The following is a 25,364-nucleotide window of genomic DNA, read 5'->3' on the forward strand; positions in this document are numbered from 1 at the left end:
TTTGAGCCAGACAGGAGTGCTTTGGAAATTGAGAGGTGGAGCAATCTCAGGTAAAGGCAGTCAAGGGTATGACCTGGAGTTGCTGGCCAGAGCCAGAGGAAGAGGCTTAAGAGGTGAGATCTGGGGTTAGCCAGACTAGAGGGCAGATGTTGGGGAGGATAGTGTGACCTAGAAGCCAGTGTCCTTGGTGAACCACAAGGCCAGTGGCACCTGCCAGAGGGGAAAACAAGCATGACAGGATAGTGCCTTCCAGGCAAGGGCCTTTTGAGGAAGGGAGGGTAAGCAGTGGTCTGGAAACTAAATGCAGAGCAATGTGGTTCCCACTGGCAGCCCTTGGTCTTGGAAAAATGGGAGTGGCTGGTGGGGGAACAGCTGTACAGATTAGGTAGATAGATAGACTCCTGGTGGGGTAAATTACCTTCTTCTCCTTAATGTCACCATGACCCCTTTGTCAAACGTTATCTAGATTAAACCTCAGTATAGGCAGGCTGCAGGAAATGGACATTCCAGTGGCTCCCGGGGTCCCAGCCTGCAGCAGCTTCATCTGTGCTTTGTGCACTTGGCTCTCAGTCATCTCTGCAAGGGACCCTGAAGACTGGGAGATCAGAGTCACTCACCATTGATGACACTGCTAATAGATCCCTTCCCTGAGGATCCGGTCCTAGGCAATTCTGGACCCAGAACTCATTCTGGACCCAGAACTCATTCTGGATGTAATCCAGGTCAACGTTAATACCATTTGGAAGGTTCCTTTACAGCACTCAGTCTTACTCTGCTTGAGTATCCCAGTGATCAGTCCCTTTTATTAAATTTGCTTTTTATTTAGGTGTCTGGAGATGGCTGAGGAGCCCATGACTTTCCTGTATGATCCCTTGAACGTAACTTCCAAGTCAGTAGATTTCTTCTCAGGTAGCTTTCATAAAAGTGTTTAATTGTTGTCAGTTTTGAGTTCATCTCACCACCTAGACCTTACAGTCCCTGGGTAGGCAGGCAGTGGGCGATAGAAGCTCAAACTCTATACTTCTCCTCTTACTCATTCCCTGCTGAGGTTTAAGGAAAGCCAAGGATCAGGACCCACTTAAGCTTTCCTTGGCCTTGTTAAGTCCAATCATCTGGGGCGGGAAGAAGAGAAATGCTCATTGCAATCTTTGACCCCCACTAACTGCTGTGGTGACTTTGAGCCAAGCCCTTGACCTCCATTTCCTTATCTGCAATGTTGCTGTGATTCGTGTGGTGAGGTTAGAGAGGCAGCACTTGGGATAAGCTTGAAGAGATGCATCCAGCCATATGAAAGTACAGGATGCCGTGTGTGCTTCCTGCTTCATAGCACATTTTGTTTCTTGGAAGGTGAGTGGCCCGGCTGCCTCCCCGCAAACACATATTTCTGCCTTTCTCATTGTAATTAGCAAGATGTTCCCACTTCTCAGCATTGCACTTTTCCCTTGAGTCTGCTAGCTGCTGGTGCAGAATAAACACTTTGGCCCCACACTGTCCTGAGACAAAGTCACCCAGCATATGGCAAAGCTGCTACTTCTCGGCTGGAACATTTGAGGCAACAGTGACTTCCTCCTTCCCCAGTTACCCGGACGCTCAGAGCCGGCCAGTGAAACATACAAAGGGAGGGGAAGAGAAGAGGGAAGCCATGTTTCAGTTTCAGTTTATTTCACAGAAATGTTTTGAAATCCTTTATCTCTAATGGAAGCACAAACGGGTGTGGGGGAGTCAAAAATGGGGGAAAAATTTAGTCTGTAAGCAAATCATTAGATGGCATCAGAATTTGGGCCAGAGTAAAAATGCTGGACCTTGGCCCTTATCAGACAGAGAAGTGCAGAAGAACTCAGGTTGGGGGATTCTATTTAAAACCTGTTCAGTTCTGAGGAAGAGGAGTATGGGCAGGGCAGAGGAAAAATGTAAAATGGGAAACTCCCTCATGGACTTAAGGCCCCAGCAAAGAGAAACCATGTGCTTTCTCCCTGCTTCCCCGCTTCCCTTCTGACTTGGGCAAATGAGGCAGTTCATGCTCCCTTTAGGGCTGGAGGCAGTCTGCAGGGGCCAGCTGGGCAGAGAAGAAGTCTTTTCACAGGCAGCACTCACACTCCAAAAGCAAGAATAGCAGTGGGACTTTGGGAAGGACATGAAACAGGAAAAGGAAGCTCCACACCAACAGCTCCCTGATGAAGGGAGTCTGTGTGCCTAGGCTTTTCATGAAAGTGCTGCTATCCTGATTTAAACCTGAGCTGCACCCCTGTCTCCCCACCTAGGAACTCACCATGGGCATTCTCAGCTGATATGGTGGAAGAGGATACCCTCGTTTCATTCAGGATGACAACCCCTGGGTGGGGTTTTCAACAAGTATAAAAAGCTCCTGGATAAACAAATCCCAAACAGGACTCTCACCCACAGTCCCAGTCCTCTCACCTTCTTCAGGTATCTGAAAAACAGAACCAATGGGTTTACAACATCCCGTTATCCAGCATCCTGTTATTACAACATCCTGTAATTCCAGGCTGTGGATGTAGGGAAAAGCCAGGTAAACAGGGAGGGGAGAACAGGTGAATGACCCCAATGGTTTGAGAGCAAAAGAGCAGAATAATTGCCTCTGATTAAGTAAACACCAAGTAATATTAATAGGTCTGTTCCAGAAATACTACAAAATGGAAGAGTATGTGAGCACCAGATGCACGTGATAAAGACCATGCTCCGGAAGATCCATTCCAAGGAGTAGAAGCAGTATTTGCTCAGGGCATTTAAGGAGAGCACAGACTCTGGAATGAGGTGAAAGAAAAGATAGGACATGCAGGAACAGCTGGCAACACCAAGAAAGGATTTAAGGAGAGGGATCTCTCTGTTAGAGAACTAACGTTACCCTAGAAACAGCAAGAGCATCATCAGCCCCAGGAAAATCTACCTCTGATGTGGGGACCAGGCTTAAGAAAATCCCCTAGAACCCAGAGAAAAAGTGCAAAACAAGGAAAATGGCTAAAGAAAATATCGTAGATGTAGAGATCAGACAATGAGAATCCAGAGTCTTGTTAAGTGATGGAAGAAAAATATTAACAGAACACATGTAACAGGAACAACATTTTAGAGGAAACAAGAAGAAAAGTTTCCTAAACTCAAAAGATACTGCACCAGAAGTGGGCAGTACTCACTATGTTCAGGGGAACAAAAAGAGAAAAACTAAAAAACAACTTCAGAATGTTTTTCATTGAAAAACATTTGTAAGGTAGGAGAATTAGGCCACTTACTACAGCACAAACTGCATGTCTATCTAAATTGATGTGCAATAGCATGGATATACTTGGATTTACTGGAAAACCATACAGGTGTTTTTCAGGAATGCACAAAATGAATCAAAGTAACTAACTGATCAGGAAAATTGTGTAAGAAATCTGTGAGCTGGTTGTGAGGCAGTGGGTCCTATTATATACAAATTTAATGCTAAGTTACTGTGTTATGGCTATCAATATGTTACCAATACCTGGAAATGTATGTAATATAAAAAATAATTTGATTAACATGATAGCCCCACAATTCTAGGTCATTCCATGAAAATTAGATAAAAGGGAGTATGGGGAAGAAGAATAAAAATGTGCTAATTATGCTGAGGGGATGAGTAGCATGATTTAGTTTTTGAAGATGATAAGAGTCTTTGTGAAATTTTACTACTTTAAGGGACATACCAAAGCAATAGATTCTGCTGAATATGAAAGAATGGGAAAGAATGTCAGGGAATTACAGTCAAAGGTAAGAAATCATCATAATATTAATATCAAAATTGAATGTCAAATGCATTAGAATTCTTTAATTGACTAGATTATCTACAATGATCATATAATTACCACCAACTTCAGATTATATATAGCATGATCTGCAAATGTAGGATGAAATTAATAAAATAGATTGAGGAGTGCAAACACACTTCCTTTGGTGCTTGACAGATAAAATGTCAGCTTTTTTTTTTTTTTTTTTTTGAGATGGAATCTCACTCTGTTGCCTAGCTGGAGTGCAGTGGTGCGATCTCCGCTCACTGCAACCTCTGCCTCCCAGGTTCAAGCGATTCTCCTGCCTCAGCCTCCCGAGTAGCTGGGACCACAGGCACCCACCACCGCACCCGGCTAATTTTTTTGTATTTTTAGTAGAAACAGGGTTTCACCATGTTAGCCAGGATGGTCTCGATCTCCCGACCTCATGATCCACCTGCCTCAGCCTCCCAAAGTGCTGGGATTACAGGCGTAAGCCACCGTACCTGGCCAAAATGTCAGCTTCTAAGTATGCATATCTGGATCTAAAGAGAATAAAAATGACGATGATGATGAAAACAATTAACATTTGGGGGATATTTACTGTGTGGTAGGCTCTATTATAAGTTATTTTCATGTATTAACATATTTAGTCCTTAGGATAACCTTATGATATAGGGATACTATTATCTCTATACTCCAAATAGACCCAGCACAAAGGCCAAAAATGTAATTGATATACTTTGCCTAACAGATAAATATTGCACTCTGGAACTTCAGAGAATATATCTTTACAGGCTCAGGAAGCATTTACCAAATTAGTCATATATTGGACCTTATCAAACCTCAGCAAATCTTCTCGAATCTTCTAGTCCCTCTCAGAAATCATAGATCACATTGTTCTAGACTACCTCATGTAGTCAAACTAGAAATATGTGACAGGGATAGAAACTCTGAAATGGTCTTCTTTATGTGTTTTCTTATTGTTTGAATCTTATACAATATGTATGTATTCTATGGTCATAAAACAACAGTTAAAAAGTAAAAAGATTTTTCCTTATATGTATACAGAAAGTAGCCCTAATAAATCAAAAAGCAAAACAAAAAAGGATTCATGGGTGGGCAAGGATCCATCCCAGGAAGAATACTGGGGTAATTTGTGGAGTTGAGGAAAGATCTCTTCTCCAGCCTGAAATGAACAAAATCAGAGCAGAGCCTGCCTGCCTGAGTCTGAGCCATGTGCTCACATGGATTGCCCTGTGCTGATTGGAATATGCGGTCTGACTGGTCAGGCCTGGATCCTCTGCCCTCATTGTGGCTAGGGGAGTGGAGAGCTGTGGTTGGCAATCCCACCAGATCAAGATTTGGGGAAGCAGCAGTTCTCTAAGGGAGGAGGCAGTATATAGCACAAACGCCTGATGTCCGCCGCAGGGGGAAAAACAAGGCCAGGTATTCTACCTACCTACCCTCTTGTTCCAATAGGCATGCGTGATTCCTTAATTCTTTGGTGTATGAACTACAGGTCTACTATCTTCAACCATAATACTTGCTCCATGGTACTATGCAGTCTCCACAAGGATCATAATATTCCATTGAGATGTGTCACCTGCATTTCAATCACCTCCTCTTTAGTTTCTTACCCTCCAAACCAACCAGAGCTAAGAAAGCCATTTTGATCTCAGGCTACTGGCGCTGCATTTCCCACTCTTCTTTCCCCTTGTTACTACCCATCACCCTCCCACCGCTCCACCCCTCCACATGTTTTACCTCATTAACTTTGAGTCTGTCTCAGTTTTAGTGTCATTTCCTAAGGGAAGCATTCTTTATACTTTGACCTTCCAAACCAGATTAATTTCACCCATGTACCTTTTCTTCAAGTCACTTATTGCCATTTCAAATCATACATTTGTATGTGACTTTTTGATTAGTATTTTTGTCCTCATATACTCATCAATGTTCTTGGATAGAAATAATAGAAATCGTTGGGTGCGGTGTCTCACGCCTGTAATCTTAGCACTTTGAGAGGCCAAGGCAGCCGGATCACTTGAGGTCTGGAGTTCGAGACCATCCTGGCCAACATGGCAAAACCCCATCTCTACTAAAAATACAAAAATTAGCTGGGCATGGTGGCATGCACCTGTAATTCCAGCTAGTCGGGAGGCTGAGGCAGGAGAATTGCTTGAACCTGGGAAGTGGAGGCTGCCATGAGCCGAGATTGTGCCATTGCACTCCAGCCTGGGTGACAGAGCAAGACTCTGCCTCAAAAAAAAAAGAAAAAAAAAAAGAAAGAAACAAACAAACAATAGAAATGGATTATGGTATATTTATGACAAAATTTAATTTATTGGAAAGGTATTAGGAAGCTCACAGTTTTAATGGGAAGCTGGAGAACAAGGATGAGGCAGGGATGAGGGTTGGTGAGGCACAGCCAGCATCTCGCTAGGGATAGTGGGTTAGGATGCTGCCATCCGAGCCTTCTAAACTGGATACTTACCATTGTGCTACTGGAACCAACACCACTGGCACTCATTACTGGCCTACTGAACCCTTAACTCTGATCATATACCTTGTGTCACTTCTCCAAAATCAACATCCTGAGCAGGAGCATCTCACTGGCTGTGCTTTGGTCATAAGCCTCCTTTCAGTTACCCAAGGGCCAGAGAGGGAATATCTGCCCACTGTTAGTTTCATAGCAGAAGAGGGGCTTTGCTTATTAGCATTCTTTTCAATGGCCCAGAATTGGAAACAACCAAAATGTCTCTCAATAGGTGAATTTCCCTGACAAGAAGTCTTTTGTGATAAGCCCCAAATGGCTCTAGCTGGTTGCTCTCTGCGGGTGGAACCTTCTTCCCCTTCCCCCATAGTATATTTGTCTAAATCAGTGGTTCTCAACCTTAGCTCTGCATTCAAAGCATCTGGAAAATCTGATGGGGATTAAGTGGACTGGTTTAAAATTACCTGGCAGATGGTAGATGGTGGTTTGTAGTCTTCTTCCTGCTTAAAAAGTAAGACCAGACCCTTACCTCTCTCTCCCTCTCCTTGACCAAAGGGATTCCATCTGTGAAAGAATTTTGTGAAATGCAAAGTTTTATTCAAATGTAAATGACACCTTTTACCTTTACTTCATGAGATGCCAAAGATCTTTTTATTTTTAACTTTTTACTATGGAAACATCAAGCTATATAAAAGTAAAAGTAAGCAGAATAACATAAGTCCTTAATAGACCCATCATCGCCCAGCTTCACAAATTATCAATTCATGGCCAATTTTACTATAACTTCAGCCTCTGCCCCTTCATTGAATTATATTTATCATGTCATTCACAAATGTTTTAGTATGTATCTCTAACAGATAAAGAACCCTAATAAAACAGCCACCATACTATTAGCACCTCAAACAATGATCACTAAGTTTGTTTGGACAAATTAGGAATCAAATAAACCAACTGCTTCAATTGATATGTTTCCTCAATCTCTTAATGTATAGATTCTGCCACCACGCCTTTTTTCCCTTTGTAATTTATTTATTAAATAAATCAGGTCATTTTTCCTTTAAATTTTTGTTCAGTTTATATTTCACTGTTTGTATTCTCCTGATTTAAAACAAAACTATTTTTTTAGAAGTTTTACATATACAGAAAATTTATAAAAATAGTACAGAGTTCCCATACACTCTACCTACTTTACCCTATAATTAACATCTACATTATTATAAAACATTTCTTATAATAATAAATCAATTTTGATACAGTATCGTCAACCAAAATCTATGCTTTATTCAGATTTCCTTAGTTTTTCTCTAATGTCCTTTTTCTTCTCCAGGATACCACATTCCATTTAGTCATGTTATGTCTTCTTAGGCTCATCTTTCTTGTGAGAATTTCTCAGACTTTCATTATACTTCATGATTGCTATAGACTGAATATTTTTCTTCTCAAATTCTTATGTTGAAATCCTAACTCCAATTGTGTTGGTATTTGGAAGTAGGGACTTTGAAAAGTTATTAGGTCATGAGGACAGAGCTCTCATGACTGAAATTAGTGACTTTATAAAAGAGACTCTAGAGAGCTCCCTCACCCCTTCTCACACATGAGGTTTCAGCACAAGACTATCTTCTATGAACCCAGAAGTGGACCCTCAGTAGGCACCCAATGTACCAGTACCCGGATCTTGTACTTCTCAGGCCCCAGAACTGGGAGAAATCAAGTATTTGTTGTTTCTAAGCCACCCAATCTGTGGTATTTTGTTCCAGCAGCCCTAATGGACTAAGACAATAACAATTTTGAGGCTTACTGCTCGGGTATTGTGTAGAATGTCCCTTCACTGGGATTTGCTTGGTGCTTTTCTCATGGTTAGAGAGGGATTATATCTTTTTCAGGGAAAACCACAAACAAAAGTACCGTTTTCATTACTTCATATTAAGGGTGCATTCTACCAACATGACTTGTCAATGATGATTTTGACCTTGATCATGTGATCAAGGTAGTGTTTGTCAGGTTTCTCCACAAAGTTGCTCCTTTCTTCTCCTGTTTTCATACTGTACTCTTTGGAAGGAAGTCATTATTCACAACCCACAAGGAGTGGGGAGCTATGCTCCATGTCCTTGAGGGCAGAGTAGCTACGTGAATTATTTCCAGTTCTTCTGCACAGGATATTTTTCTCTTCTCCTCCATTTATTTACTAACAAATTTTCATTATTTATTTGTATTATCAGTATGGGCCTGTAGATATTTATTTGATACTTCAAGTTATAATCCAATACTACTTATTTTGTTGATCAAATTCTTTCAGATTTGGCCACTAGGAACTTTTTCAGCTGGTCCCTGTGTCTCTGTTTCTTTGACATACCTCCATCAATATCGATTTTTGTCCTTTTTTATTTGGTGAACTTCCTTAATTTCTGGCATCACAAGATGCTTTAGGCTTATTTTTATCCATGTTGCATATTTCCTGGCCCAATGTTAGAATCAGCCATTTCTCCAAAGGGCTTTGATTCCTTTTATGGAAAATGGTATTAGAAACCAAAATGTGGCAGTTGGTGTGTTTGTTGCTACTGGAATATCATTGCTTCTAAGCCCACTCAGCTGACAGAGGAAGGAAATATGTGTGCACACTAACCTTGGTATGTATACATGTGTGTGTGCATGTATGTATGTGTGTATATATATAGCCATATCTACATCAAGCTAAAAATGAATTCATACTGATGTTTCAAACTCTAATCTATTACTACATAGATCATTCTAGTCTCTTCCTAATATTTTAAATAGGTATTCCTTTGAATTTCTTATAAATTGTTAGATCAAGATGACAGTTCAATATTTTGGCAGAGATAATCCAAAGGAGGTAGTGTGCTCTTTTATCACAATGTGTATAACAACTGTCTATTCATGATGTTAGCAACCAATGATGATCATTCCCTAGATTCCATTAATTCTTTAAAGTTTAACAAATGTTAAAATTTTGATTGGCTCTGTCCTTCCTCTTTGATTACCTGGAATACCTTGTGAAATAAATTTCCTCTCATTAACTATTTGGTGGCCCTGAGGAAGAGCTCATATAAAAAAGGCAGGATAAATGCTTAGTTCTTTTCATTATTATTTTTAAAATAATAGATTGGTTTTCTAGAATCTTCCCAGGCTGACCACAGAGTTATTTTTGGTTCCAGGTACCATTATGAACTTGGAACAGCTCTTTAGGTACATGGCTCAGCCCTCTACCTGCAGCCTTGAGTCCTGGGCATTCTGCCTTAGGATAGTGGAATGGGGGATGGTTGGTGGGGGTGGGGCAGAGGCAGAGAAGGATTTGAAAGGGATGGCAAGGATGGGGGCTCTAAAGCATTTCCATATTCATCATATTCATCTAGAAAAAGCTCTGGTCTCCAAAATCATGAAAACTCGTACAGCTGTTGCCTTGGTTTTACAGTTTTTCATGTTGCCTTTGAAATCTTTGAAGTCATCTTTAAAAGTCCATCTTTAAAGTCTCAAGTAACCAGGAAAGAAAGAACAGCCTGAAGATCTGGAAAGGGCATGTTTGATCCTAAATCATTAAAGGTAGCCTATCTAGGAGAAAAACCAAGTCGCCTTTGGAATGCTAGTGGAAGGGGGAAGGCCCTGGTTCTCCACCCTGGTTATTAGTTACCTAAAACATATTTTAAAAACCGCATATGTCCCTGTAGGACCCCATACATTCTGATTCAACTGGTCTGTGGTAGGAAAAAGTGGCAGCTTTTAAAAAATTTTTAGAAGCTTTTTACGAGGTGACTCTAATGTTAAAGCAGGGCTATTTCCAAACCCCCTGGAACTCTAGCAGGCCAATGACAATTGTGTCACACCTACAGACTCATCACTTTAATGCAGTTGCTTCATGTTATTAGATAATATCCCTGCCCCACAACGCAGAAGACTAAGCTAGGAAAGATGATGTCATATAGCTCATCCCTCCTTCAAACACTGGAGCATGATGAGTGCAGCTCAGTTCCAACACTTGGGTCTTTATTTATTATTATTATTTTTTGTAGAGACGGGGTCTCGCTATGTTGCCCAGAGTGGTCTCAAATTCATGACCTTGAATGATCCTCTCACCTCGCCTCTCACAGTGCTGGGATTATAGGTATGTGCCCAGCCCTGGGTCCTCAACGTAAGACAGCACTGTGCCCCAACCCTCAACTCCAAGAATGGCTACATTTACTTTCTGCCTGGCACTGTTCTAAGTGCCTTACATATCTCAACTTCCCAATAGGTTGGTATCATCTCCACTTAACAGATGAGCTGCTGGGATCTGAGAGAGTTAAGTGACTTGTTAAGGGCACAAACCTGTTTCTGGGTGGGTCCGGACTCTTTCCCACCACATGCTGTCACTTACAGGCTGTGACTTTATGCCCAGCCCCCCTCAAGGAGCTGCCTCCTGCTTTCTATTGCGTAATCAATATCGACACCTGGTGTAGGGGCGCTCTGCAGGGTGGAGAAGGCCTGGCCTGGAGGGAGGGATCCTGCATCTCAGCATCAGGCCCTGAGTAGACCTCTGCCCTTGTGGTAGAGTAACCCACCCTCCTTCATAGCTCAGAGGTCTGAGGGTGTTTGAGGGAAAGACTAGAAAGCCTAGGAGGCTTCTTCTATCTCTCACTCCTCCTCACTCCCAGTCCTGTGCCACAGGATTTCACTCACAGCTCCTTCCACCCCCACCCTTCCCCTGAAAATCTCACTGCCCTGTGACTTCTCTGTGTGCCACTTCCTGTGCGTCAGACCCCCACGATCAGCTGCCCACTGCCTATGGCCGCCCCAAGTCCTTAGAACTACACTTATCACTGCTCACCCTTCTCCTACTCTCCCCCTCTCAGAAAATGACACCACATCCAGGAAACTCGGAACCACCACTAGCCCAGCGCTCCCTCTTCCCCATTCACTCAGTCACCAAGTCCCCTCAATTTCACCACTCAAGATAGTTGTCAGACCATGGCGCCTGTCCATCCCCATTTCCCTAGGATAGGCCTTGGTGTCTGAGGCCAACCCTGCCTCATTTCCTCCTAACCCCCACCCAGGCCTTGTGCTTTGTGTACCACCACACCCAACCAAAGGTAGTTATTACTTCTTTGGCTCCCAGCACTCAACTGAGCGCCCCAGCTCTTCCTCACCTGCCGGGACACTCCAGCTGACTCCAGACTGCGACGCAGGCGTTTACGTACCAGCCTTTCTCCAGGTTCAGGGCGCTGCCACATCTTCAGCCCCGACCCGCCGTAAGTCTCATTTCCTCCTAACCCCAACCCAGGCCTTGTGCTTTGTGTACCACCGAACCCAACCAAAGCTAGTTCCCTCACTTGCTCTTTTGGCTCCCAGGAGCCTTTAGGTACCGGCCTTGCTCCAGGTTTAGGGCGCGGCCACACCTCTAGCCCCGCCCCACCGCAGGCCCAACCCAGAGGCTGCTTTCGGTTTCCCTAGGGTTCCTGGGCCCTGGACTTCAACCCGGTCTGCAAGCCCCGCCCTGATTAGCTGCCTCCCGCACCCGTCGCGGCGCCCCGCCCTAAGGCGCCTAGGTTCCTCCCCTTATCCCTGCAGGGATTGGGCCTTGTAGCACCGCCCAGGCTCGGATTGGTCCGAGGTGAGACCCGCCTCTCTGCCCATTGGGCCTTCGGGACAGCAGAGGAGCAGTGTCCGGCCATGGCCGGAGCCCGCAGGCTGGAGCTAGGCGAGGCCCTGGCGCTGGGGTCGGGCTGGCGTCATGCGTGCCACGCTCTCCTCTACGCGCCGGACCCTGGGATGCTCTTCGGCCGCATCCCGCTGCGCTACGCCATACTGGTGAGAAGGGGGCGCGCCCGGCCACTTTCTGCCTGAGCCCCGCACCCTCTCTGGTGGTCTCCTCTGGGGCGCCCCTGCCAATCCCCGCTTCCCCCTCCCGCAGATGCAGATGCGCTTCGATGGACGCCTGGGCTTCCCCGGCGGATTCGTGGACACGCAGGACAGAAGCCTAGAGGACGGGCTGAACCGCGAGCTGCGCGAGGAGCTGGGCGAAGCGGCTGCCGCTTTCCGCGTGGAGCGCACTGACTACCGCAGCTCCCACGTCGGGTCAGGGCCACGCGTTGTGGCCCACTTCTATGCCAAGCGTCTGACGCTCGAGGAGCTGTTGGCTGTGGAGGCCGGCGCAACACGCGCCAAGGACCACGGGCTGGAGGTGGGACCAGCCTGGGACTCTGTCCCTTTCCCAATTTCCTCTTCTCCCAAAGCTTTCTCTCCCCCAAGAAAGCATCCCTGGAGAAAAAGTCTTTGCCCCTCTGACCTTGCCCTCTCCCCAGTTTTCTTGGTGGAGTTGGGATCGTGGTCATCTATACTTTGAATTAGTACTCCAACCTGGGCTTTCTGTAAAGGTCTTTCCCACCCTTTACCAGGAGAGATCCTTTCTAGAACACACTCATCCATGTCTCTCTGCTGTTCCCTATTGACAGTGTGATAGATTATCACATTATCTAGGTGTGGCAACCTAGGTTTTATTCTTGGGGTTTGCTTTTCTTGTGTAGGAGATGTGGCCCTGATATTTCAGGCAGGGCTAGTAGATAGATTATGTATGAAGGTGGTTCTCAAAATTTGGCAGGTAGCAGAATCATCGGGGCGTCTTATTAAAATAGCGATTTCTCTCAGCATTCCTGCATTGGTGGTGGGGCGGGGGGAGAGGAAACCTGAGAATTTGTAGTTTTCAAAAGTTCGCAAATAATGCTGATGCAAATAATCTGAGGACCACATTTTGACAACCACTGGTGAAAGGGTATGAATACATCTTTGAGGCAGTAGCCACTAGAGGTTTAGAAGCAGATGTGGGAAAGATTAATTGATACAGCTAGATAATATGTTTTGGGTCATTTTCCTGCAGAAGGTTGGGCCACGAGGCTTTAGTGAGGTGTGAGCCTTGGGCCTGGTTCTGCTGGAGTATTAAGGGGTGAGGCCTGATCTGCTGGAGAAAGGATGGAGTTAAGGGAATGAGCCACCTGGGGCCCTAGTGTCTCCTGTCTCCTTCCTTTTACAGGTGCTGGGCCTGGTGCGAGTGCCCCTGTATACCCTGCGGGATGGTGTAGGAGGCCTGCCTACCTTCCTGGAGAATTCCTTTATTGGCTCTGCGCGGGAGCAGTTACTTGAAGCTCTCCAGGACTTGGGACTGCTGCAGTCTGGCTCTATTTCAGGCCTTAAGATTCCAGCTCATCACTAGAGGCAGCCCTCCATGGGCCCATGAAAACTGAGATGAGGACCTTGGTACTAGGGAGGGAGGGAAGGACGTGGGAGTGTTTTCTTATTGGATCTGAGAGATGATACATGATACCAGATGAAAAGAAGGAGAAGTGTGTACCATATGTTTTGAGCAGAGGACCCTCCAACTTATGGCATCAGGGGCAAAAAGTCACAGCTCATCCCAGGCACCCTGGCAGGTTCTCAGAGCCTGCCTCCTCCCTGTTTATACGGCGTGCAGCCTGGTAACCCCCAGGCATGCAAATATACAATCTGTAACAACACACAGCCTGACACCTTCCCCTGGTCATGTCCAGTTTAACCTTGAAGTGGCATTTGTCACCCTAGCCTGGTCCCTGATTGCAAGGAGCTTCTGAAGCAAGGGTGAATCCTTCCCACACTCCTCCATGGCTGCCCTCCAGGGTCTAGCCCAGCCTATTTGTTAGGGAGGATAGAGAAACAGAGCGCCCCCTGTGCTTCCTGAAAATAGACTTGCTCTTGTCTTGAGTGGTGACCAAAGCAGTTGGCTCTTAAAAGGTGGGAGAGCAGCCCAACCAATCCCCAATCCTTTTCTTCTGAAACTGAGCAGGAAGGGTAAGGAAGTGGCTAGGTCTCCTTGGACTGAGCTTGGACATGAGACCTGTGAGGACTGGTGTCTCTCCTCTAGAGCTTTCATCTTTGGGATGCCTGAGACTCCGAGACTATCAGAAGGGAGTTGACCCACCCCAGTCTAGCACCACCCTGCCTTCACTTCATCTACATAAAGGTGGTATAAAAACATAGACTGGAGGAGGTAATCCATGGAGAGAGAAAAAGAAGAGGGCTCAGGACAAGGCCCTGAGGAAGCCCAATCCTAAAAGTTTGGGCAGAGGGAACCAGGCACGTTAAAGAAGACAGAAAGTGGACTATGCAGAGTGCTTGTGAGGGTTTCACTAAAACAGAGGCAAAACTGTCCATTGAATTCAGTAACATGAAGTGTTTGATGACTATGATGGCAGCAGTTTCAGGAAGGGTGGTGTGGAAGGCAGGCTGTATTGGTTGAGTGAATGGAAAGTTGGGGAGTAGAACGTGTGAGAAGTTGGCCTTCAAGGGGCTCAGGTTAATAATAGAGAGCTATGGAGTCAAGGCATGTTTAAGATGGGAGGTATAGCATGCCAATATTGATGGCAACAGTCAAGATGGTGTGATGAGAGAGATGGGAGGGGCACGAAGAGGAGGACCCCTGAAGGAGCAGAGTCCATGAGAAAGGAGGAGGGATGGGACCTTTGTAGGAAGAGACACAGTCCTGCAGCCTCATAGGGCTCAATAAAACAGAAAGGGGCAAGTATAGAAGATTAGGATGACTAAATTAATGGGGAAATGATGAAGGAGTTTGAATCTCTTCTTTGTGAAATGAAGTGAGACTATCAGCTAGATGTGGGTGGACTGTGTTCTCAGAAGGTATGAACTAGATGTTTTCCTAGGTGTTGGAAAACAGGTTGATTAAGGCAACAGCAGAAGGGCAGGGCAAGGCTGAGCTCTGAGATGGTCAGTTTAGAGTAGGATGCTGGGCACTCAGGTGTGTGTGTGTTGAGTGGGGCTCTGCACACACCTGTATTCCCCTCATCAGGATTCAGGAGCTGGGATAGGTACACTTAATGCAGTGTTGGGGTTTTGCCAGGGAAGTAAAAGGAGTTGAGAGAAAGATGGGTCAGTTCAGAAGACACACACAGGAGAAATTGTAGTGATGAAATGTGCAGTCTAAGGTTTAATCTGACCAAGAAACTGGAATTGAAAACAGGAGGTGACTAGGGAGGGATTAGGAAATTAGAGGTCTTGACAAGATAGAAACTCCAGCATGGTGAGGGGTTGGGCAGGGAGGTATATTTGAGCCAGACAGGAGTGCTTTGGAAATTGAGAGGTGGAGCAATCTCAGGTAAAGGCAAAATAGAGGGTATGACCTGGGGTTGCTGGCCAGAGCCAGGGAGGAGCCTTAAGAAGTGAAATCTAGGGTTGGCGAGGCTGGAGGGCAGGGTGAGCCTCCACATGGGTGCTGAAGCAAGAAACCGACAGATGTCGAGGAGAATGGTGTGACCTAGGAGTCAGCATCCTTGGTGAACAAGAGGAGTGGCCACAAGGCCAGTGGCACCTGCCAGAGGGGAAAGCAGGCATGACAGGATAGCATCTCCCAGGTGAGAGCCTTTTGAGGAAGGGAGGGTGGGCAGTGGTCTGGAAGCTTGATGCAGAGCAGTGTGGTTCCCACTGGCAGCCCTTGGTCTTAGAAGAATGGGAGTACCCAGTGGGGGAGCAGCTGTACAATGAGGTAGACTCCTAGAGGTTAATTATCATCTCCTAATCTTACCCTGACCCTTTTGTCAAACGTTATCTAGATTAAACCTCAGTATAGGCAGGCTGCAGGAAATGGACATTCCAGTGGCCCCTGGGGTTCCAGCCTGTAGCAGCTTCATCTGTGCTTTGTGCACTTGGTTCTCAGTCATCTCTGCAAGGGACCCTGACGCCTGGGAGATCAGAGCCACTGACCCTTTATGGCACTGCTAACAGACCCCTTCCCTCAGGTAATTCTGGATCCAGAACTCATTATGGGATGTAATCCAGGTCAACATTAATACCACTTGGAAGGTTCCGCTCTGTCTCACTCTGCTTGAGTATCCCACTGATCAGTCTCTCAGTGCCTGCCTACTGGGCAGCTCATCTGTCCACTTATTTGTATTAAATTTGCTTTTTATTTAGGTCTCTGGAGATGGTTGCGTGGGCAAGAGCCCATGACTTTCCTGTATGATCCCTTGAACATACTCTCCAAGTCAGCAGATTACCTCTCAGGCAGCCTTCATAAAAGTGTTTCACTGTACTGGGGTTTGTGTTCATCTCACTCACATAGACAGTCTCTGGGTAGGCAGGTGGGGGGTGATACAAGTTCACACTCTGTGTTTCTCCTCCTGTTAGCCATTCCCACCCTGCTGATGTTTAAGGAAAGCCAGGGATGATGACCCACTTAAGCTTTCCTTGGCCTTGTTAAGTCCAATCATCTGGGGCGGGAAGAAGAGAAATGCTCATTGCAATCTTTGACCCCCACTAACTGCTGTGGTGACTTTGACCCAAGCCCTTGACCTCCTTTTCCTTATCTGAAATGTTGCTGTGATTCCTGTGGTGAGATCAGATGAGGCAGCACTTGGGATAAGCTTGCAGAGATGCATTGAGCGGTATGAAAGTACAGGATGCTATGTACTTTCCTGCTTCACAGCATATTTTATTTCTTGCAAGGTGAGTGGCCCAGCCGCCTCTCCACAAACACGTATTTCTGCCTTTCTCAGCATAATCAGCAAGATGTTCCCACTTCTCAGCATTGCACTTTTCTGCTGGTGCAGAATAAAAACACTTTGAGCCCCACCCTGTCCTGAGACAAAGTCCTCTGTGGTCACCTGGCATATGGCAAAGCTGCTGCTGTGGGCTGGAACATTTGAGGCAACAGTGACTTCCTCCTTTCCTAGTTACCGGAACCCTTAGAGCCGGGAGCCGGCCAGTGAAACAGACAAGGGGAGGGGAAGAGAAGAGGGAAGGCATGTTTCCTATATGAGTTTCAGTTTGTTGCACAGAAATGTTTTTGAAACCTTTATCTCCAATAGAATCATAAACGGGTGTCAGAGAGTCAAAACTAGAGGAAAAAGTTTAGTCTGTAAACAAATCATTGGATGGCATCAGAATTTGAACCAAAGTAAAAGATGCTGGACCTTGGCCCTTATCAGAGAAGTATAGAAGAGCCAGGTAGGGGATTTTATTTACAACATGTTCAATTCTGAGGAAGAGGAGTATGGGCAGGGCAGAGGAAAAAGGAAAAATGGGAAACCCCCATGGACTTAGGGCCCCCACAAAGAGAAACCATGTGCCTTCTCCCCACTTCCCTTCTGGCTTGGGCAAATGAGGCTCCCTTTAGGGGTAGAGGTAGTCTACAGGGGCTATGTTCCCTTTAGGGGTAGAGGTAGTCTACAGGGGCCAGCTGGGCAGAGATGAAATCTTGCAAAGGAACCCTTCTTACACTCGAAAAGCAAGAATAGCAAAGGGACTTTGGGAAGGACATAAAACAAGAAAAGGAAGCTCCTCACCAACAGCTCCCAGATGGAGGGAGTTTGTGTGTCTAGCATTTTCACCAAAGTGCTGCTCATCCTGATGCACAGATGCAGATTGGAGCTGCTGCCTGTGCCCTCACCATGGGTACGTACCCACCACAGGCATTCCCAGGTGATGCGGGGGCAGAGGATTCCCTCTTTCCACTCAGGATAACAACCCCTGGATGGGGTTTTCAACAAGTATAGAAAGCTCCTGGACTCAGCCAAGACCCTCACCTACAGTCCCAGTCCTCCCACCTTCTTCAGGTCTCTAGAAGACAGAACTGATGGGTTTACAACATCCTATTATCCAGCACTAGTCCTAGGTTGTGGATGTAGGGAAAGGCCAGGTAAACAAGGAAGGGAGAACAGGTGAATGACCCCAATTGTTTGAAACCAAAAGAGCAGAATTGCCCCTAATTGATTTAAGTAAACAGCAAGTAACATAGGTCTGTTAAATAGAAGAGGATGTGAGCACCAGATGCACGTGATAAAGACCATGCTCTGGAAGATTCATTCCAAGGAGTAGAAGTGGTATTTACTCAGGGCATTTAAGGAGAGCAGGGACTCTGAAAGGAGGTGAGAGAAAAGATAAGACATGCAGGAACAGCTGGCAACACCAAGAAAGAATGTAAGGAGAGGGATCTCTCTGTTAGAGAGCTTAACATTACCCTAGAAACAGCAAGAGCATCATCAGCTCCAGGAAAATCTACCTCTGATATGGAGACCAGGCTTAAGAAAATCCCCTAGAACCCAGAGAAAAAGTGCAAAACAAGGAAAATGGCCAAAGAGAATATCATAGATACAGAGATCAGACAATGAGAATCCAGAGTCTTGTTAAGTGATAGAAGGAAAATACTAACAGAACACATGTAACAGGAACAACATTTTAGAGGAAACAGGAAGAAAACTTCCCTAAACTCAAGATACTACACCAGAAGTGGACAGTACTCACTATGTTCAGGGGAACAAAAAGATAAAACTAAAAAGCATCAGGCTGTTTTTTGTGTGAAGGAAATTTGTAAGGTAGGAGAATTAGGTCACTTACTACAGCACAAATTGCATGTCTATCTAAATTGACGTTTAAGTGCAAAAGCATGGATATTACTCATGCAGTTTTACTGGAAAACCATACAGTTGTTTTTCACGAATGTACAGAATGAATCAAAGTAAATAACTGATCGACAGGAAAACTGTAGGAAATTTGTGAGCTGGCTGTGAGGCAGTGGCTCCTATTATGTACAATGTTAGTGCTAAGTACTGTGTTAATGATGGCTATCAAACAATATGTTAACATCTGAAAGGAAATATGTATATTGAGCATAATAAATAATTATTTTATAAAGAATAACAATAAATCATTTGATTTTATGCTAGTTCCCAGGTTCTCACTTATTTTAGTAAAAGTGAGTAGTGAGGAGGGAGAAAGAAGCATAAAAATGTGATTCTGCTGAGGAAATTAGCAGGATTTGATTTCTGAAAATGGTAAGACTCGTGAAATTTTACTATTTCAAAGTACATACCAAAACAATATGATTTTGGCTGAATATGAAAAGATGAGAAAGAATGCCAGGGAATTACAGTAAAAAAGTAAGAGATCATCATAATATTAATATCAAAGGCACTAGAATTCTTTAACTGATCAAGAGATTATCCACAATAATCACATAATCACCAACAATTTCAGATTATATACAGCAAAGTCTATTAGAAATTAATAAAATAGTATTAATTAAGAGAGTGCTAACATACTTTCAATCAATGTTTGACAGTTAAAATGTCAGGTGTAAGTATGCCTATGTAGTATCGAAAAAGAATAAAAAGGAAGATGCTGATGACAATTAACATTTTAGGGATGCCTACTGTGTGGCAGGCACTATTCTAAGCTCTTTTCATGTATTAACATATTGAGTTCTTAGAACAATCTTATGATGTAGGGATACTATTGTCTTCATACTCGAAACAGACTCAGCACAAAAGTCAAAAATATAATGAATGTACTTTGCTTAAATATTGAGCTCTGTAACTTCAAGCAGTGAATATAATTTTAAAGGGTCAGGAAACATTTAGCAAATTAGTCGTTTATTGGACCTTATAAAACCTCAGAAGGCCGAGCACAATGGCTCATGCCACCGAGGCATGTGGATCACCTGAGGTCAGTAGTTCGAGACCAGCCTGGCCACCATGGTGAAACCCCATCTTTACTAAAAATACAAAAAAAAAAAAAAAAAAACTAGCTGGGTATAGTGGCGCATACCTGTAATCTCAGCTACTCAGGAGGCTGAGGCAGGAGAATTGCTTGAACCTGGGAGGCGAAGGTTACAGTGATCCGATATCATGCTACTGCACCCCAGCCTGGGTGACAGGGAGAGGCTCTATCTCAAAACAAACAACAACAACAAAACCTCAGGGGAACATCACACACTGGGGCCTGATGGGGGTTGGGGGGCTAGGGGAGGGATAGCATTAGGGGGACTACCTAATGTAGATGACAGGCTGATGGGTGCAGCAAACCACCATGGCACATGTATACCTATGTAACAAACCTGCACATTCTGCACATGAACCTCTGAACTTACAGTGTGTATATATATATAACCTCAGTAAATCCTCTGGTCTTCTATCACCCTCTAAGAAATAATAAAGCACATACCAAGTTCTGGACCACATGTATTAAAACTAGAAATAAATTACAGGGACAGACACTCTGAAATATTCCTGTTATGCCTTTCTATATTGTTCGAATCTTGCACAATATGTATGTATTCTATGGTCATAAAATGATTAGTTAAAAATAATAAAAAGGAACTATTTTTTTCTTGTGGTGTATAGAAACCAGCCCTAATACATCTAAAAAAAACAAAAAAAAAGGGCTCATGGGTAAGTAGGGACCTATCCCAATAAGCATTTTGGGGTAATATGTGGAGTTGAAGGAAGATCTCTTCCCCAGCCCCAAGTGATCAAAATCAGATTAGAGGCTCATTGATTGACTCTGGGCCGTGTGATCGCATGGATCCCCTGTGCTGACTGGAATATGCAGTGTGACTGGGCCCTCTGCTCTCTCTGTGGCCAGCAGTGTGGAGAGTTGTGATTGCCAGTCTCACCAGATCAAGATCTGGGGGAGAAGAAGATCTGTATGGGAGGAGGCAGTATATAGCACAAACACCTGATGTCCACCACACAGCAGGGAGAACAAAGCCAGGTGAACTCACACAAAGGTGCAGGGCCAGAGACCATGTTATGTTAGAAGCATGCCCTATGGCATCCAACCTGGAATTATGAGGATAATAAAAAGGAAACAAGGCTAGAAATTAATATTGCCAGAAGCTAGTCTGTGGAAAATTCTTCCTAATCTTACAGCTCATATACAAAAACAAACAAAAACACAAAAAACTTGAGTTTTTTTTAACATTTGAGAAAAATTTTAAAACTTTACATTATGTTACCAATAACAAGTTGTTAAACCAAAAAAAACTGTTTAAACTATCAGTAATTAAAAACACAATTTGATTACCATCCTAGAGGAAAACTGAATAAACTTCCAATTCACCATGTGTAGAATGATAGCATAAAATTGTCATATGAAGACTAATCAAATAGTATGCAACTAAAAAAAGGTAGAAAAATATTATAAGAGCATATTAGGTAATTAATTAATTATGTTATTTTTCTGGATTTTTTCATGATTGTAGGATTTTGTAGTTTTTTCAAGTTGTAATTTGTTGTGAATTTATATTCTAAATCACTTTCCTTTCATATCTAATTTTGATTTCCTTTTTCTTAAAAAGTGTTCCCAGAGTTGTAAAAGATTCAAGCCCCACACAACACGTAGCTCTGCCTATGCATTGAGGCCTGGCAGCCCTGGACACTTGGATGGAGTGAAGTGGGGCCGGAAGTAGCTTTTCACTATCTTACCTTCCCTGAAGACCCTGATGCTGGGGCTGAGACCCAAACGAGAAAGCTGGGGTATAATGAATAGGGAAATAACTATCATCTGTTTGAGTTTTTTTCAGTTTGTAGAACTAACTGAAGTTATTCCTTATTTATCCAAGAGACGGTAAGTTATGTAAATGTTCTATACCAGGACTTAGAGGTGATGAAGAGGATAAGAAGTGAGGGAGAGAGAGTAATCGAACCCCAGTGAGTGTAAGTGGCTGAGAAACGCTGGCCTCTGAACCTGAAGCCTTTCCTTGGTGTTGGTGTACTTGGTGGTCACATGGAGGATTTAATGTCCCTAAGGCAGTTGTCTTCCACGGGAGTGACACCCCTCCTTAAAGGGAGTCTTCCTGTTACCAATGTCATATAACAAACCATCCCCAAATTTAGTGGGTGAGAATAACAGCAATTCATGGCTGCAGTCAGATGGAGGCGACAGCTCAAGTAGCTGGGAGCTTGAGTAGTCTCTCAACTGAGAGCAGTAGTCTCTCTCTCTTCAGATCATCTCAGGGCCTCTCCATGTTTTCTGTTTGGGCTTCCTCACAGCATGGCCACCTTATGGCAGTGAGACTGCTTACATGGCAGGTCTGGGCTCCAGCATGAATGTTCCATCAAGCAAGGTGGAAGTCGCATGGCCTTTTCTGACTCAGCCTTATAAGTCACACAACTTTACTTTTCCCACATTCCATTGGTAACAAACTAGACACAAACTCACAAATTCAAGGAGTGGGAGGACTGGGCTCCAAATCTTGATAAAGGAGCAGCACAGTTCTGGAAGATGGTGTGGGACAGGAGATATTCTATGGCAATCTTTGGAAGATACAATCTGCTACAGTGTCCCCAAATCCTTATTGTATTTTTTATTATTTATTTATTTTGAGACAGAGTCTTGCTTTGTCACCAGGCTGGAGTGCAGTGGTGCAATCTCAGCTCACTGCAACCTCCGCCTCCTGGGTTCAAGCGATTCTCCTGCCTCAGCCTCCCAAGTAGCTGGTATTACAGGCACCCACCACCACGCCTGGCTAATTTTTGTATTTTTAGTAGAGACGGGTCTCACCATGTTGGCCAGGATGGTCTCAATCTCTCCACCATGTGACCCACCCACCTCGGCCTCCCAAAGTGCTGGGATTACAGGCGTGAGCCACCCTGCCAGGCCGAAATCCTTGTTGTAAAAAGGAGGCACTGGGTCTGAGAACACTGTCACAGCCCTGAATACATTTCGGATGGAGCCAAGCACTAACTGACAGGATTAAAATCAGAGTGCTTGGCAGCAGGTCTTGCTCCAGTGCTTGACTTGCAGCTGTCATCCTGCTCCCACCTCACATGGGCCTGACAGACGTGAGGCTGCCAAATCACGTTAGAAACCTCTGCAGATGGACACAGGTTGGTGCCATGTAAAAAGTCAGAGGGAAAGTTCTGGATTCTGGACTTTTTTTCTTCTAAGTTTTAAAGCCGTAATAATGTTCTAAGAAACCTCAGGTCTGGCTTACCGTTTTTTCAGGTATTCTAAGACACACATCTTTAAAATCTCTGAAATAGGAATGAGTCTTACAATTGATGCCAGGTTTTGTTCTTGACATAGTTGATATTTGCTGCATACGGCTTTAAAAGTTTTAGAAGGAATGTCAGCAGCTTGGGAAGAAATCCAAGAGACGAATGTGGGGAGCTCTTAAGAAACATTGCAAATCATGGCTCTTAATGGCACAGAGGATGATGTTTTATAGAAAGATACGGACACCTATGATCCTAATTTGAAGTGGTTCAAAGAGAAGGATGCTGTGTAGAAGTTTTAGAGATATCTAAATCATTTTATTTTGCTTATATTTCCTTTCTGTGTATGTACAAAAGTGATCTATAATAAAAGCTCATGTCTAAATTAGTCTGAAAGATCTTTCTTAATGTGCAGAAAATTTTAAAAATACCTTTTAATAGGCAAGAAAACATCATGTTATGGCTCCATGGCAGTAGTTTTCTTTCTTAATGGTACCTAAAATATTAATGCACGTTGCAATCAATGATGTCTCAGAGTGGGCGAAACACAGGAGATAAGCCTCATTTTCACCTCGGAGGCAGGTGAAGTCTTAAGTGACTTCTAAGAAAGAGCCCATGGAATGCAGTGATGTCTGAGAGGTGAGAAGTCAGAAATGTCAATGATGTGTAGGCCCATCCCCTATCTGAGAATCCAACACTTTCTACCTAAAGATCTGCCTCAAATATTGGCTTTAATACCTCATTTCCCAAACTCAGATCTGTGGTCTGCCACGGTACTTCCAATTTTTAGGACAAAGAAGCTGAATGTTTGAAACTGGACACATGGTCTCCATAGGTATCAGGCATCTTGCTCTCAGACACTACTGAGAAAATGTCAATCCTCTTTTTAGTAACATTAATCACATTAAGTGCAACTCACATGCTGTTCATTCCTGGAATGTCCCACTTGTCAAGAGCCCGTGTAATGTCTGACTTGTCCTTCAAAACTCATAATCCCTTTAGGGCAGCTTTCGCCCCCTCTCTTCTGGGCTACCGTGGCAACCAGAGTATGACTCTACAATAGTACATATGTCATTGCCCAGGATTCTGTGTTTAAATTGCTTTTGGCCCTACTAGAACACGACTTTATTTCCCCAGCATATGGTATGTTTCTTATGAAGTAAACTCAATAAGCACTCAGTAAAATGCTTATTGAACACATGCTTCATGAGAAGTCTTGGCTCTTATGGAAGCTAAAGAAGCCTCCACATAGAAGTTCATTTTGAATATTAATTTATATTAACTTTTGTCAAAGAGTTTTCTCACATTGTGGCAAACAGCACTGGACTAAGATTCAAGTCTCTTTTACAAGGTCCTATGACCTTGGGCAACTTCCCTAACCTTACTGGTTCTTGGTCTCCCTGTCTTCTGTGAACCTCTCAAGGGTATCCTGTATTTCCCATTATTTAGCACAGTGCCTGACACACAGAATGTGCTCAATAAATATTTATTTTAACAATGTAATCTGTAAAACAAATGAAGGGATTGGACAAATCTCAAAGGGCACTCTTTGGTTTCCTCATAATGCAAATAAACACTTCTCACCTCATCCAATCAAAACACTTAATAATTCTTAATTCATAGGACATAGTTTAACAAAGTAAACTTGTAAGGCTGCTTGGAGGTATCTCAGCAACTTATTACCATCCTAGCAACTTACTACCATTACATTCAAATGATGGGTACAGAACAGATAAATTTACCTAAGGTACATGTTGAAGTTTGGAACTTAATTCTTATCGATTACCATGTAATAAGGTTTTATTGGTTCCTAGAGACACTCCTCAGACCCTCTCCCACCTATTGGCTGATACCTGAAATTTTATCATTCATCTTCTTAGTGTGAAGGTCTATCTTTAAAAAAACTGTAGAATATTCATATTTTTTTCAATAGTGCTCAATACTAGAATAAATATCTTTATGTATTAGCTACATGGAGCTTTTAAAGATAACATTGGTGAGTTGAGAAGTAATATTGTTCCTGTTTCATGCTATCATATATATATCATACATATATAGTAGTATATATATCTCTATCTATATGAGTGTATATCTGTGTGGAGAGAGAGAGAGAGAGAGAGAGAGAGAAAAGGGTCTCACTCTGTCACCCAGGCTGGAGTGCAGTGGTGCGATCACAGCTGACTGCAGCCTTGACCTCCCTGGGTTCAGGTGACCCTTCCACCTCAGCCCCCACAAATAGCTACAGGTGTGCGCCACCACACCTGGCTAATTATATATATATATATATATATATATATATATATATATATATATATATATATATATATATATATATTTTTTGGTAGAGACAGGGTTTTGCCACGTTGCCCAGGCTGGTCTTGA

At 43.8% G+C, this 25,364-nt stretch overlaps 1 protein-coding gene and 1 long non-coding RNA gene across 4 annotated transcripts; one reads left to right on the plus strand and one right to left on the minus strand.

Moving 5' to 3' along the window:
* Window positions 1–1,313: 1,313 nt before the first annotated feature.
* Window positions 1,314–24,109, minus strand: LOC134758091 (uncharacterized). 3 transcript variants are annotated; one of them, XR_010132926.1, is made up of 3 exons: window positions 11,376–11,776; window positions 2,270–6,801; window positions 1,314–1,589 (listed from the first exon to the last, which is right to left on the minus strand). It is a non-coding gene; the product is annotated as an uncharacterized lncRNA (long non-coding RNA). The 3 variants fall into 3 exon arrangements; XR_010132925.1 differs by lacking the exon at window positions 1,314–1,589 and having other exon boundaries at window positions 1,649–2,431; window positions 4,250–6,801; XR_010132927.1 differs by lacking the exons at window positions 1,314–1,589; window positions 11,376–11,776 and adding an exon at window positions 23,902–24,109 and having other exon boundaries at window positions 2,034–2,431; window positions 4,157–6,801.
* Window positions 11,851–16,839, plus strand: NUDT16 (nudix hydrolase 16). Its single transcript, XM_004036315.5, has 3 exons — window positions 11,851–12,036; window positions 12,140–12,409; window positions 13,256–16,839. The coding sequence occupies exons 1-3, from the start codon at window positions 11,899–11,901 to the stop codon at window positions 13,433–13,435; spliced, it is 588 nt and encodes a 195-aa protein (XP_004036363.3). The 5' UTR covers window positions 11,851–11,898; the 3' UTR covers window positions 13,436–16,839.
* Window positions 24,110–25,364: the final 1,255 nt, after the last annotated feature.

The sequence above is a fragment of the Gorilla gorilla genome, chromosome 2 (genome assembly GCF_029281585.2).
Source record: "Gorilla gorilla gorilla isolate KB3781 chromosome 2, NHGRI_mGorGor1-v2.1_pri, whole genome shotgun sequence".
Classification (NCBI taxonomy): domain Eukaryota; kingdom Metazoa; phylum Chordata; class Mammalia; order Primates; family Hominidae; genus Gorilla; species Gorilla gorilla.